The sequence below is a fragment of the Triplophysa rosa genome, linkage group LG16, assembly GCF_024868665.1.
Source record: "Triplophysa rosa linkage group LG16, Trosa_1v2, whole genome shotgun sequence".
Lineage (NCBI taxonomy): Eukaryota > Metazoa > Chordata > Actinopteri > Cypriniformes > Nemacheilidae > Triplophysa > Triplophysa rosa.
In genome coordinates, this window is record NC_079905.1 from 22644545 (window position 1) to 22657493 (window position 12949).

The following is a 12949-nucleotide window of genomic DNA, read 5'->3' on the forward strand; positions in this document are numbered from 1 at the left end:
CACTAGCGTCTCTTGCTCTTTATTTATAGCCCTGCACAAACAAGGGTATCATGGTAACACGATGGTAGGTAAGCACACATAAATGCCCACTGTATTTATTCTCAGCATAAAGCACCAATATAACACTAAAATAAACAACAAATAACAAAAATAATTAAAATTTGCGATTGTTATCTAATAGTACATAAACGCTTGGAAACCTCGTTATCAATCTCTTTGCGTTCAAAAAATATATATGCTTCAGTTCACACACTATATTCAGCCGTCATCGATTATGTGTTTTACAAAGAGTTATTATGAAAGTATTTATTAGTATAAACTTAATTTCCCAGTGGTCACTCCAGCTATTTTATCAACCCTCAAATGGTGCGATGTTGGTAGCACTTTTTTCCAGGGGGTTCATAACAGCTTAACAGACAATGCGTCATCAGGCCGGTGTGGCCTATTTGAGAATCTGCAAAGGTCAATGAATGATGTTTTATTAACAAAGTTAATCGAGAGGAGCCGGAGCATGTAATCAAGCTGGGCTGATCCGCATCAGCAATCACGGCTTCCACCCTATCAGCTCAGCGAGCTACCCAATAAATAAGACAGCATCATCTCGAAGTCATTCAACCTTTCGCCACCACCCCGGCTCTTATCCCTGAACTCGGTTCTCTCGCTATGGCGCACTCGCCTCGGCAGGAGGAGAGTGCTCCGGGTTCGATAGGAACCGGCGAGCTCGGGCCCTCTTCCCAGACAGCACGCCAAACAAGCATACCTTGCCACTCCTGCCACTATTATTATCTGCATAGGCGAACTATTCAATCATGCGCAGTTTTACAAGACAGGCCCTTAATGTCAAATACCTGTCCAATGTCGCATTGGTTTTCAGACACCTGTGCGCGATCGCAGGGGTTTCACACAGATATGACATCAGATTAGAATTTTAGAATTTTAAAGTTTTACTAAATTAATATTGCATATAGGAATTTATAGTCTGTTATATTTGACCTGTGCTTCTCTCTCCTTTATCTTAAATGTGTGCTCTCACTGTGCGTGTACGTGTGTGTGTGTGTGTGTGTGCGTGCGTTCATGTTTGTATATCCCGGTGGGGACCTAAACCTGAATACACACCAACACATGGGGACCAAAATTGAGGTCCCCAGGGGCAAAAAAGCTTATAAATTGTACAGAACAATATTTTTTACAAATCTAAAAACACACTACGTGTGTGTGCGTGCGTGCGTGCGTGCGTGTGTGTGTGTGCGTGCGTGCGTGTCCGTGTGTGCGTGCGTGTGTGTGTGTGTGTTAGTACGTGTGCATATTGTGTGTGTGGAGTGTTTTGTATGTGGGTATGTCTGTCTTCTGTGTTTTCAACCTTTTCTTGTTTTTGCAGGTACAACTTTAATTGTTTTGCTTATAGTCAATATGTCTCATGTACAGCTGCTTTGTAACAATGAAAATTGTAAAAGGCGCTATATAAATAAAGTTGAGTTGAGTTGAGTTGAGTTGAGTTATGGAATTCCAAACGTGACTTAATAAAAAATAAATAAATACAAAAATAAATCCATGAAGAAATGTAAAAAAGCAAAAATAAATGAGTATTTATACTTTTATTTCCTTATTTATGTGTAATTATATATTTTTTCACGTTTATTTTATTTTATTTATACATTTATTTATTTCCACATTTATTCATGTATTTATGTATTTATTGCTACATTTATTTATTTTTACATTTATTTATTTATACATTTATTTATTTATGTATTTCTTTGTCTGTATGCTAATGAGTGGGGGCGTGTTTCACCTCAGACATTAGCAATCGATCTCAGAGCGGCGGTGCTGAAGCTTTAAAGCCACAGGGACACCTTGTGGTGTGACCAAATGAAACGAGGTTGACGAAGTTGCATAGAGAAGGCAATCTAGTCATTTAATATCACCCTAACTGTGTGTAGATAGGATTACCACACATAGCCTACATACTCTTTATTAGGGACATGGCCATAAAACATTATTCGGTCGAGATTTCTAAAATGTCTTTGCACACATGAACAGAAACTGCACAACAACAGGTCTGCTATGAGACACTTGGAAGAATACACTTGGACATGGAAGCGCGTGAAATTATCCACTAGTAATCACATTTATTGTAAATGCGCTGGATGGAGCTGATAAGAACTTGAGTTGTTTGTCGATGAGACTCGCACAAACCAGCTCAGAACGCCGAGAGAAACCAGTGCATTTCACTGAAGTCTACGCAAGCATTATGATCAATGCGTTTAAATGCGTCTGCAAATACAGTTTACATTCGCGTTTCCTAACTTTGCAATGCATAACACGTGGCATTTCAAATGCTTAAATTATAACGCATATTTCATAGATGCTGCTCTTAGATACTAAGAGTTTAATGAAAAGTCATCAATTGGATTTAGGGATCCGGGATTAAATCAAACCAAAAGTGCATGCTCATGTAAACCAAGTGAGACACGCATCTCACGCCATCGATACGTGCCTATCATGCCCATTCAAACAGCACCGTTAGGTAGCCTGCAGGTACATCTCAAAAAATTAGAATATCATGAAAAAGCTCAATATTTTTTGTCACTCATTTCAGAAAGTGAAACCCATATATTATATAGATTCATTACACATAGAGTGAAATATTTCAAGCCTTTATTTCTTAAAATTTTGATGATTATGGCTTACAGAAAATGAAAACCCAAAATTCAGTGTCTCAGAAAATTAGAATATTAATAAAGAAAAAGGATATTTTAAACATAAATGTCAGGGTTCTGAAAAGTCTGTTCATTTCTATGCACTCAATATTTGGTTGGGCCTCCTTTTGCATGAATTACTGCATGAATGCGGCGCGGCGCGGCGTGGCATGGAGGCAATCAGCCTGTGGCACTGCTCAGGTGTAATGGAAGCCCAGGTTGCTTTGATAGCGGCCTTCAGGTCATCTGCATTGTTGGGTCTGGTGTCTCTCATCATAGATTCTCTGTGGGGTTCAGGTCAGGCGGGTTTGCTGGCCAGTCAAGCACAGTACCACCATGCTCATTGAAGCAGCTTTTGGTACCTTTGGCAGTGTGGGCAGGTGCCAAGTCCTGCTGGAAAATGAAATCAGCATCTCCATAAAGCTTGTCAGCAGAAGGAAGCATGAAGTGCTGTAAAATGTCCTAGTAGATGGCTGCGTTGACTGTGGACTTCAGAAAACACAGTTTATTTTGATGTTTATTCAAAATGATGTGTTCTTTACTCAAAATAATTGAGTTATCAACTTAAAAGTTTTGTGGTAATAAGTTTCCACAAATGTTTTGAGTTATCTTAACTTATCGGGGTTTACAATGTGAAATAAATGAACTTTTCCACGACACTCTAATTTATTGAGATGCACCTGTATATATCTCCTCATTGGAGGCTGAGCCCCCCTAATATTGAAAACCTAGAATCGCCCCTGGTTGTTACATAAGATAAATGCAAGGAAAGAAAGAAGTAAGGGACAGACAGATTTGTTTTGATTTTGTTCTAAGTTGTTCTCATACAGGGATAATATTGGGGGTGGGAGGGAAATATCCTTTTATAAAGTTATAAGTTATAAAGTAAAGTTATAAAGATGTGGTTTCTGAACTTGTATTTTGATAGTTTAGCAATTTGGCAACATGCTGTTCCAGATAAAACTACTGAGCTTTTGCTTCAACTTGACTTTAAATACTTAAGTAGATTTAATATAAAAAGTACTTTTGATACTTAAGTAGGCTACAATATTTATCTGATAATTTAAGGCCTGGTTTCACAGACACGGCTTAACTTAAACCAGGACTATGCCTTAGCTGAATTAAGATTTTTATGTTGCTTTTATAAAAAAGCTGGTTTACATTACTGGTGTGCATCTCGAGACAAATCAATGGCACTGATATATTTTAAGATATTTCTGGGCAAGTTATATTCAGTTACATTCATTTTAGTCTGGGACTAGCCTTAAGCCTGGTCTGTGAAACCGGGCCTAATACTTTTACTCAAGTCATATTCTAAAAGGTTACTTTTCACTTCCACCAAAGTCATTTTCTGGCAAGATATTTGTACTTTTACTCAAGTATTGCTTTTAGGTACTTTATACATCACTGGTTAGTTCTAAATAGTTCAACTCCAATATGCAATCCCCTGTACCTTCATTTTACATTTACAATAAACGCAATATGAACACAACCCTGTCCTGCTTCTTTTAATTTTCATTTGGTTAAGGTAATCTGATATGATTATTTTCATTTTTAATCAAATGAAATATGATACAAAACACTATATTTGATTGTAAAGTACACTGAAAAAAATGAACGTATGGGTCTTTGAAATTACAAAAATGAATCACGTATAAGCAACACAATTCATTTATATTCCTTGTGTGAATGTGATTTAATCAATTAGTTTTAAATTTATTTGTTTGAATGTTGAATGCAGACATTTTTCTCACGTTGATTGAAAGTGATTAAATTGAAAATTGAACTTAATATAATTGAGTTTGCATGCACAACTGGCAGAAGGTGGCGGTAATGCGTCAATGAGAAGAACGTAAACTGTCATAAAAGAATAAATGACGTCGACTGCGTTAACCGCCAATTTGCGCCAAAAATGGAGAACAGATTCAACAGCAGCCAGCAGGTCGCCTCAGACTTGCACCTAATTACTGAAAGGTAAGTTTATCAATTTGATTTGTATTTGTTTTCAAGTGGGTGATATCTTCACTAGATTAACGTTTTTTTTACAGTGTGTAAGGTTAGAATCATCGATTTTTCGAATTTGTTTATTTAAAAAAATGTTGGTCTACTCGAGAACAGTCAGGTTCATAAAAAATAAAGGGGTATTTTTTAAACGAATATTGAAAGTATATATTTTTCAATATGTATATAGTATATTTTCTTCACAGTACATTGAAATTTTGCTGACATTGTGGCGGTAAAGTTAATTGGAGATGTAGAAATGGTGCACGCCTCAGTAAACGCAAGTTTGCAAGTCGATTATGGTATCGTTAACGTTATAATATAAAGTAATTATTTGTGTGCTTGTGTATCATGAAGCAAATTACACCATGGCAAAATAACTATTAGCATGTCCGTGCTTTATTCGCATGACCCTGTAACGTTACTTAAACGGGCACCGAGCGAGCATTTAAGTTACAATCCATTCCTGTTTGAAAGTTCAGCTTAAAGCACGCAAGTACGAATATGTTTTTTTCATGTTTAGCCGTTGTGTTCGAGTTGAAAACGATCAGCTTTGTGTAAAATGTGGTCGTCAATGTCACCTAGCCGCCTTTTTCGCTAACTTGCACACAACAAACTACACTATTGCGTGGGGTTGCGAGTCAAGAGCAGCTAGTAATTTTAAACTAGTCCTTGTGACCAACATTGAGCTGTATGACAGACAATACTGAAAATGCTCGTTTAATAACGTTAGTTGTTTTGTGTTTTTGTGGTCTTAATTATTGAAGGTTGTGCTTGGAGTTCACCTAACTGATTCTTAATATTTTGTTTTGTAGGTTTATCATATGAGATACACACTCAAAAGCTTTATATTGGTAAGTCATTTGAATTACTTTCATATTGCTGTTAGGCCCAAACTTTACATCTTTGTTTTTGTGACTAATACAGGGGCTTCATTCTAGCACTTGTATTACTCAAAAATATTGTAGTAGTTTTATTGTAGTAAAATTTAGTAACATTATTGTCGACGGATTGTCTTGGTATAGTTTTAATGCAAATTTTTTTTTACTAAACTAAACCTTTAACAGTTTTTTCCTAAAATGTATTTTTTTACTTAACATTAACTCAATTTTTACTCACATTTGTCTGTGTTGTACAGGACATGGATGAAGTCAGTGTCTTGAAAGCAATTAAAGACACCACTATTGGAGTTTGTTCTAAAACATGCTGCTTGCTACGAGCTAGAGGATGTTGGTGTTGTCCTTGAAGGCATCAAGGTGTTGCAATACCTTGACAATGTGTCATTAGCTGTTGGTATGCTGTTTGGGCTGATGTATGCCTTAAACCTCAGCTATCCTGCTGACCTCCGCTATACCTTTGAGGTAATCCAAAAAATGTTCATGGAACTGGATGGAGATAAACTTTCAAATAAAGTACTGACTTTAAAGAACAGGCTCTTTCAGTGAATGGGTCAGAGGCTGAAAAAAACATGAAGATTGTTCTGTTATGTTGAACTGTTTCATCTTTGACTCTTTTTTTTGTGTGTGTGTGTGTTTTTTAGTGACTTAGTATTTCTCTTGAAGAATATGCATTGTTTTCATTTTGCCATTTACACTGTGACTATTGTGGTAACACAATTGACTATTTCTGTTGTCCTGTGACAGTTACTATTAGATTTATTAATGCCTGTTCTTAACATTTGAGATGAATTTGACTGTTGTCCGTATTCTACTGGGACAACTGTACTACATTTATTAATGCCTGTTGTTCTTAATCCACATTTTAGATCAATTTGACTCTGTTGTTTATATTCTATTGTGATTTGTGACAGCAGTAATGGTTTTTAGTGATTTGTATTTGCAGTATGTTTTTTGAGATTCATTCGACTGTTGCGTTTACTATTGTTGAAACTACTAGATTTATAAATGCCTGTTGTTCTTCTTCATCATCCATATTTGACATGCATTCGACTGTGTTGCATATTGTAATGTGAAAACTGTTTCCACATTTGAGATCAATTTGACTCTGTTGTTTGTATTCTATTGTGACAGCAGTTATGGTTTTTGTTGATAATTTTGTGTATGTATATATATATATATATATATATACTGTATATATATAATTCTTTTACAATGCTGTACTGATAGATACTGTGCTGTATACTGATACTCAATTTACAGTGTTTGTTAAAAACTGAAGTTTTACAATTCAATACAACCTGACTATCTGCCTTTTTTGTCAGTCCCTATGTATTTTAATGATTTTTGTATTCACACATTTACACAGAGTAACAATACATTTGGATAAAGTTTACTTAAAGCAATAAGAAATTGTGTGAGAGTTACTTAATATAACATATTAGCATTCAGAAATTCAGTTGGAATTACAAATGAAAATCTGGTACCTATGACTTGATGAAGATACTTCAACATTACACAATTAATTTCTTTTACATTAATGAGAAATAACACTTTCAATCAACATGATTGTTTTAACTAGTGTAATATAAATTAAATGTGTTGGTCTGACACACAAAAATTAATTAAGTTGGTTCAACACAATCTGATCATGTGGGACCGATGTACACATTAAAATTAAGTAAATCCAATAGATTATTTTTTTCAGTGTATAAGTCTGTAGAATAGGGGAAAAACAATTCAGTCAAAAGTACACAGGCAGTGCTCCAAAACGTTTAAATAATAAATACAGACATATAGGCTGTGTATAGTTATGAAACTACTGATGTGGAACAGGCAGCTTTACGACCAATTGAAAAGACCTTTCGGCACTCCCGAGTCTCCGACTTGCAGATACCCCTGTCACGCAGAAGATGGCGCCAGAGCGATCCCGGAACACTGTGTGCGAATTCACTCTCATTCTCATTCACTCCTTCCGTTGTACCGTGATAGTGATAGTGAACTAACTTTGTGAATAGTGAAGGAGGGTATAGGGGACGATTTCGGACAAAGCCCTCGATTATTGGCTGTCCGGCATGCTATTTTATTGGACCGTGGGGTGGTGACGTCAGCGGGTTACTGAGGAGTGTCGGGAACTGTCTGTGAAAGTGAAAGTAAGACAGACGAAAAGAAAACACCCGTACAGGTACAACAACATCATATCATTTTAAACTTTCACAAATGCATTTTGTTAAATCAAACTTTATATCTGTTAACATGAGTTAATGCAGAATGAACGATGATTAACTGTATTTTGTATTAACAACATTAACAAAGATCAATAAATGCTGTTAATAACACACATAGCTCGTGTTAGTTAATTCATCAACTAAACTCTTACTGTAAAGTCTTAGCAAAGATATTGATGTTTAATAGTGTGAAAGGCTCTTTGTTTCTTGTCTCTCAGGACTAAAACACTATAATAAACTGACATTACAGGACATTTATGCGACTGCTTGTTGTACATTTGCTCACCGTATGTCATTAACTTAATTAATAAGTCTTATTAATGTGAAACACTTCAACTAAAATTTTATTTGAAGTTTATCTTGACTATTTACTTCATTCAAATGACTTCACTACAGGTGAAAACAGACACGCCTGTTTTCTCAAACACACAAGCAGGAAAGTGGATGGAGGAAAAGTGAAAGTGTTGTTGAGCTGTGGTGTGTATTTGTGGTAAAGTGGCAGAAGGTATTTCAGAGGATCACTTCATGTGTTCAGTGTGTTTGGATCTACTGAAGGTTCCAGTGACGCTTCACTGTGGACACACTTACTGTATGAGGTGCATCACAGACTGCTGGGATCAGGACGATCAGACGGGAATCTACAGCTGCCCTCAGTGCAGACAAACCTTCAGCCCTCGGCCTGTTCTAGGGAAGAATGTGGTGGTTGCTGAGATGGTGGAGAAGCTGAAGAAGACGAGACTTTCTGGTGTGTGTTACGCTGGAGCTGGAGATGTGGAGTGTGACGTCTGTACTGGAAGAAAACACAAAGCCATCAAATCCTGTCTGACGTGTCTCAAGTCTTACTGTCAAACTCATCTTGAACGTCATGAGGAATTTCTCTCAGGAAATTCACACAAAATAGTGACTGTCACTAGAAAACTGAAGGAGATGATCTGCCCTCAACATCAGAAGCTTCTGGAGGTTTTCTGTCGTACTGATCAGCAGTGCGTTTGTTTGATGTGTTTGATGGATGAACATAAAAACCACGACACAGTTTCAGCGGCAGCACAGAGGACACATGAAGAGGTCTGAACTGAAATCACACGCTGTTGTAGACTCTTAATGTTCACACATCGTCACATGACTTATGATCTTTATTTTCTGTGTCCTTCAGAAACACTTGAAGGAGACGCAGAGAAAGTTTCAGGAGAAGATCCACCAGAGAGAGAAAGATGTTCAGGAGCTGAGAGACGCTGTGGAGTGTCATAAGGTGAAGTGTGATGAGATGTGTGCGTGTGTGTGTGTAACTGTAATGCGTGTGTGTGTGCGTGTGTGTGTAACTGTAATGCGTGTGTGTGTGTGTGTGTGTGTAACTGTAATGTGTGTGTGTGCGTGCGTGCGTGCGTGCGTGTGTGTGTGTGTGTGTGTGTGTAACTGTAATGTGTGCGTGTGTGTGTAACAGCGGTGTGCACAGACAACAGTGGAGGACTGTGAGATGATGTTGACTGAAGTGATGTCATTGATTGAGAGAAGACGCTCTGAGGTGACACAGCTGATCAGAGATCAGGAGACGGCTGCAGTGAGTCCAGCTGAAGGACTCTTGGAGCGACTCAAGCAGGAGATTGATGATCTGAGGAGGAGAGACGCTGAGCTGGACAAGATTTCACACACAGATGATCACATCACTTTCCTACAGGTCTGTGAAGTCTCTTTCATTCATCAACATTACGCTGACAGTCTACACAACATCATATATTGTGTCAGTATTGCTTGTTTTCATGTGAAGTCATGATGGGATTTGTGTGTTTATTTGATGCTGTAGAGTTTTCAGTCTCTCTCTGCACCTCCTGAATCTCCAGACGACATCAGTGTCACTTTCCTCTTTTCTTTTGATGCTGTGAGAGAATCTGTTCGTCAGCTGAGAGACAAACTGCAGGATTTCTGCACACATCCCTTGAGAAAGATCTCGGGTTAATCACTGGACATCTGACATCATATTAGAATGACAGTCCAGTGATATCATGAGATTGACACAGTTTCTATCTGCTGATTTCCACAGTCACACTCACCATCACTGACCCCAGCATCAGAGACCACTTCCTACAATGAAATAACACACACACACACATACGCACACACATACGCACACACACACACACACACACACACACACACAAGCACACACACACACACGCACACACACAATAACACACACACCATCACTGACCCCAGGATCAGAGATAAATACACACACACACACACACACACACACACACAATAACACACGCACACAATAACACACACACCTCCTCTTGAAGATCATGTCTCTGAACAATGAAAGAAAACATCAGCAGAGTTGATCATCAATCATTAATAATGACACACTTCATGAAAATACATTCAGTCATAAGCACATCTGTGACTCCTGACGTCTATAGTTTCATAGTTTCTGAATACATCAGTTGACAAAGCATTAAAACCACACAGAGCTTCTTCAGGAAGAGTTCAGATACGAGACATTGATCAGATGTTTATTTCATCCTTCTGTAACGTGTTGTTTCTTCCTCAGATTCTCATCAGTTGACTCTGGATCTAAACACAGTGAATTATAATCTCCGTCTGTCTGAGAGAAACAGAAAGATCACACGCACTGACACACTCCATCAGTATCCTGATCATCCGGACAGATTTGATGATGCGTGTCAGGTGTTGTGTAAAGAGAGTGTGTGTGGATGCTGTTACTGGGAGATTGAGAGGACTGGTGTTAATAATGTGTTTATATCAGTGTCATATAAGAGCATCAGGAGGAATGGACGGAGTGATGAGTGTTGGTTTGGATATAATGATCAGTCCTGGAGTTTGATCTGCTCTGACTCCAGTTACTCATTCAGACACAATAAGATCAAGACTAAACTCCCTGTAAAGCTCAGATCTGATAGATTAGGAGTGTATGTGGATGAGAGAGCAGGAATTCTGTCCTTCTACAGCATCTCTGACACAATGACCCTCATCCACAGCATCAGCACCACATTCACTCAACCGCTCTATCCTGGATTTACTGTTTGTCCCAATTCATCAGTGAAGCTGTGTGATCTATAGATTATAGAGAGATTCTACACCTCACAGAGAACATGTCAGATATTAACATGAGAACAATCTGCCTATATGAGGTGTAATAACAATTCCAGTTTGAAGTGTGAAATCAATTAATTTATTACTATCAAAAAGCTACTTTTAATGTAAATGATCAAATACAGGGTTAATGAAAAGATTATATATACAGACATAACAAACGTTTGATTAAATATGTATATATATTATACAATATTAACATTAACATATGATAAGTAAATTTAGAAGTGTTTTTTTGGTCATGCTGACTAATGTAGTGTAATAACTAATGTTTACCAATGAAATCTTATTGACAAGTGTTAAAGAATGCAATATATCAGATAAAACATGTTTAGCCTGTGTGAAATAATGATAAATTAGAGAAGTCTCATCCTGTCTCCTCATGTGTTCAATAATCTGTGACAGTTTTACCAACATAAAGCAAAGGACATGAACAAGTAATAATGTAGATCACATACTTACTCTTACAAGTCATACATTCTCTAATCTTTGTCTAATGTTTGAGTGTACGAGGATGTGTGAATGATTGACACTTGACATACTGTGTTTGGCACAACTGTGAAATGACCCTGGACATCTACAAGAGATATGAGAATCTGCATGAACAATGTTGTGTATCATTGATTACATATGATCATTGAAGATCAGTTTGATTGTTAGAGACGAGATGAGAGAGTTCTGTGAGGTTATTGTTGTCTGCTCTGCTGGATTGACCAAATTCTTATAGCCTTTATACTTTGAGATTACAGACTGGCCTGCTCGCAGAGAGATTGATCAAATATTATAATTCTGTGTCAGAAATGAACATCTAAGCATGTACTCTTTCTCAGAATGAGTCAAATTTGACATCTTGTTATGAGAAGAGGATTCCTGTTCAAAGAAATGACTCGCATCCCTTTCAACAGCATTATGTATCAACAGATCAATTAGACACAGAAGGTGCTTTTCATCTTACATTCAACACGACCACGGTCCCCATATGTAATTCACGTTTATAAAACATTTCAATCTCCAAACGGTTCAATCTGAAGTAGATGCATGGAACAAAACTCAAATCTTTATTCAGGAGACTGATTTCTTGTGGCTGTAAATCTTGATCAGTCAGGTTGAAGATGAAGTTGTTTTGGACGAGTTCTTCTCTTCTGGACTGACTGTCACTAACCGCTGCAGATCTCAGGAGGTGCTGGAGTTTATGCTTTGTGAACGCCAGACATTGGCTTTTCATTTTTTAAATGTTTATGACAGATATATTCTTCATATGTGTTTTCTGCTCAGAGTTAGTAACTGGTTTGCTGTGAATTGCACATACTCTAAATAACTGAAAACATGTTTACTGAAATATTGATCAATGTTTTCACATTAGCGATTATAGTCGCTGATCATCTTTTTTAAATGTTTTCCTCCCTTATAAACTTTATGTTTGTATTTAGTAAGACTTGTAGACCACCACTTTACATCATTCCGTACCTACAACCAAGCACTTTACAAACAACATATTTAAGAGTTCTTATCAGATGAATCTCAGAATGAATATCAGATCTGAAGGAAGTCACAGTTATTGCATTTATAAAATGTTAAATTAATGACAATACAACCTATGGTTGCTAATGTGTTCATTTATACTTAACACCCCTTGGGTGTTTCTCAGTATGCACTCATCAGTGGTCTTGTGTCCTCGTGTTCTTGCTCTAGGCTACTACGTCATCATTAAATTTCAAAGTCCGCTCCAATACTCAAGAGCACAAGAACAGAGAATGCATGGAAGTGTTCTTAATATGTTCTTGATATCAAGGATGCATATGCAGACATGCACGTACTGGACCCGCTTGTGCGGCACATCCATCCGAGTTCGTTCTTCCGAGGTTGTCTCGCGAGACCGGTCTGCACAAGAACACAAGTCTTGCGTTCTTGGAACTGAGAAAGGGCCCTAGATCTCAGCCTAAGTGTGCATAAGGCACACTTTCTTGGAAACACTTCAGCAAGTTCAAAGTCATCATCTGATTGGTTGAATTCT

At 37.4% G+C, this 12949-nt stretch overlaps 1 protein-coding gene across 2 annotated transcripts; it reads left to right on the plus strand.

The window, feature by feature from the left end:
• The first annotated feature begins 7603 nt into the window (after positions 1 to 7603).
• Positions 7604 to 11896, plus strand: LOC130567418 (E3 ubiquitin/ISG15 ligase TRIM25-like). 2 transcript variants are annotated; one of them, XM_057355497.1, is made up of 6 exons: positions 7604 to 7781; positions 8221 to 8889; positions 8978 to 9073; positions 9266 to 9499; positions 9626 to 9773; positions 10373 to 11896. In XM_057355497.1, the coding sequence occupies exons 2-6, from the start codon at positions 8350 to 8352 to the stop codon at positions 10900 to 10902; spliced, it is 1548 nt and encodes a 515-aa protein (XP_057211480.1). In that variant the 5' UTR covers positions 7604 to 7781; positions 8221 to 8349; the 3' UTR covers positions 10903 to 11896. The 2 variants fall into 2 exon arrangements, with proteins under 2 accessions (XP_057211480.1, XP_057211481.1); XM_057355498.1 differs by having other exon boundaries at positions 7605 to 7781; positions 9863 to 10491.
• The last annotated feature ends 1053 nt before the right edge of the window (positions 11897 to 12949 follow it).

Excerpts from the sequence above, each read along its gene's own strand:
- LOC130567418 (XM_057355497.1), top strand. The coding sequence starts at position 8,350 with ATGTGTTCAGTGTGTTTGGATCTACTGAAGGTTCCAGTGACGCTTCAC. Across the intron at positions 8,890-8,977 it reads CACAGAGGACACATGAAGAG|AAACACTTGAAGGAGACGCA; the intron begins GTCTGAACTGAA and ends TGTGTCCTTCAG. Across the intron at positions 9,074-9,265 it reads ACGCTGTGGAGTGTCATAAG|CGGTGTGCACAGACAACAGT; the intron begins GTGAAGTGTGAT and ends TGTGTGTAACAG.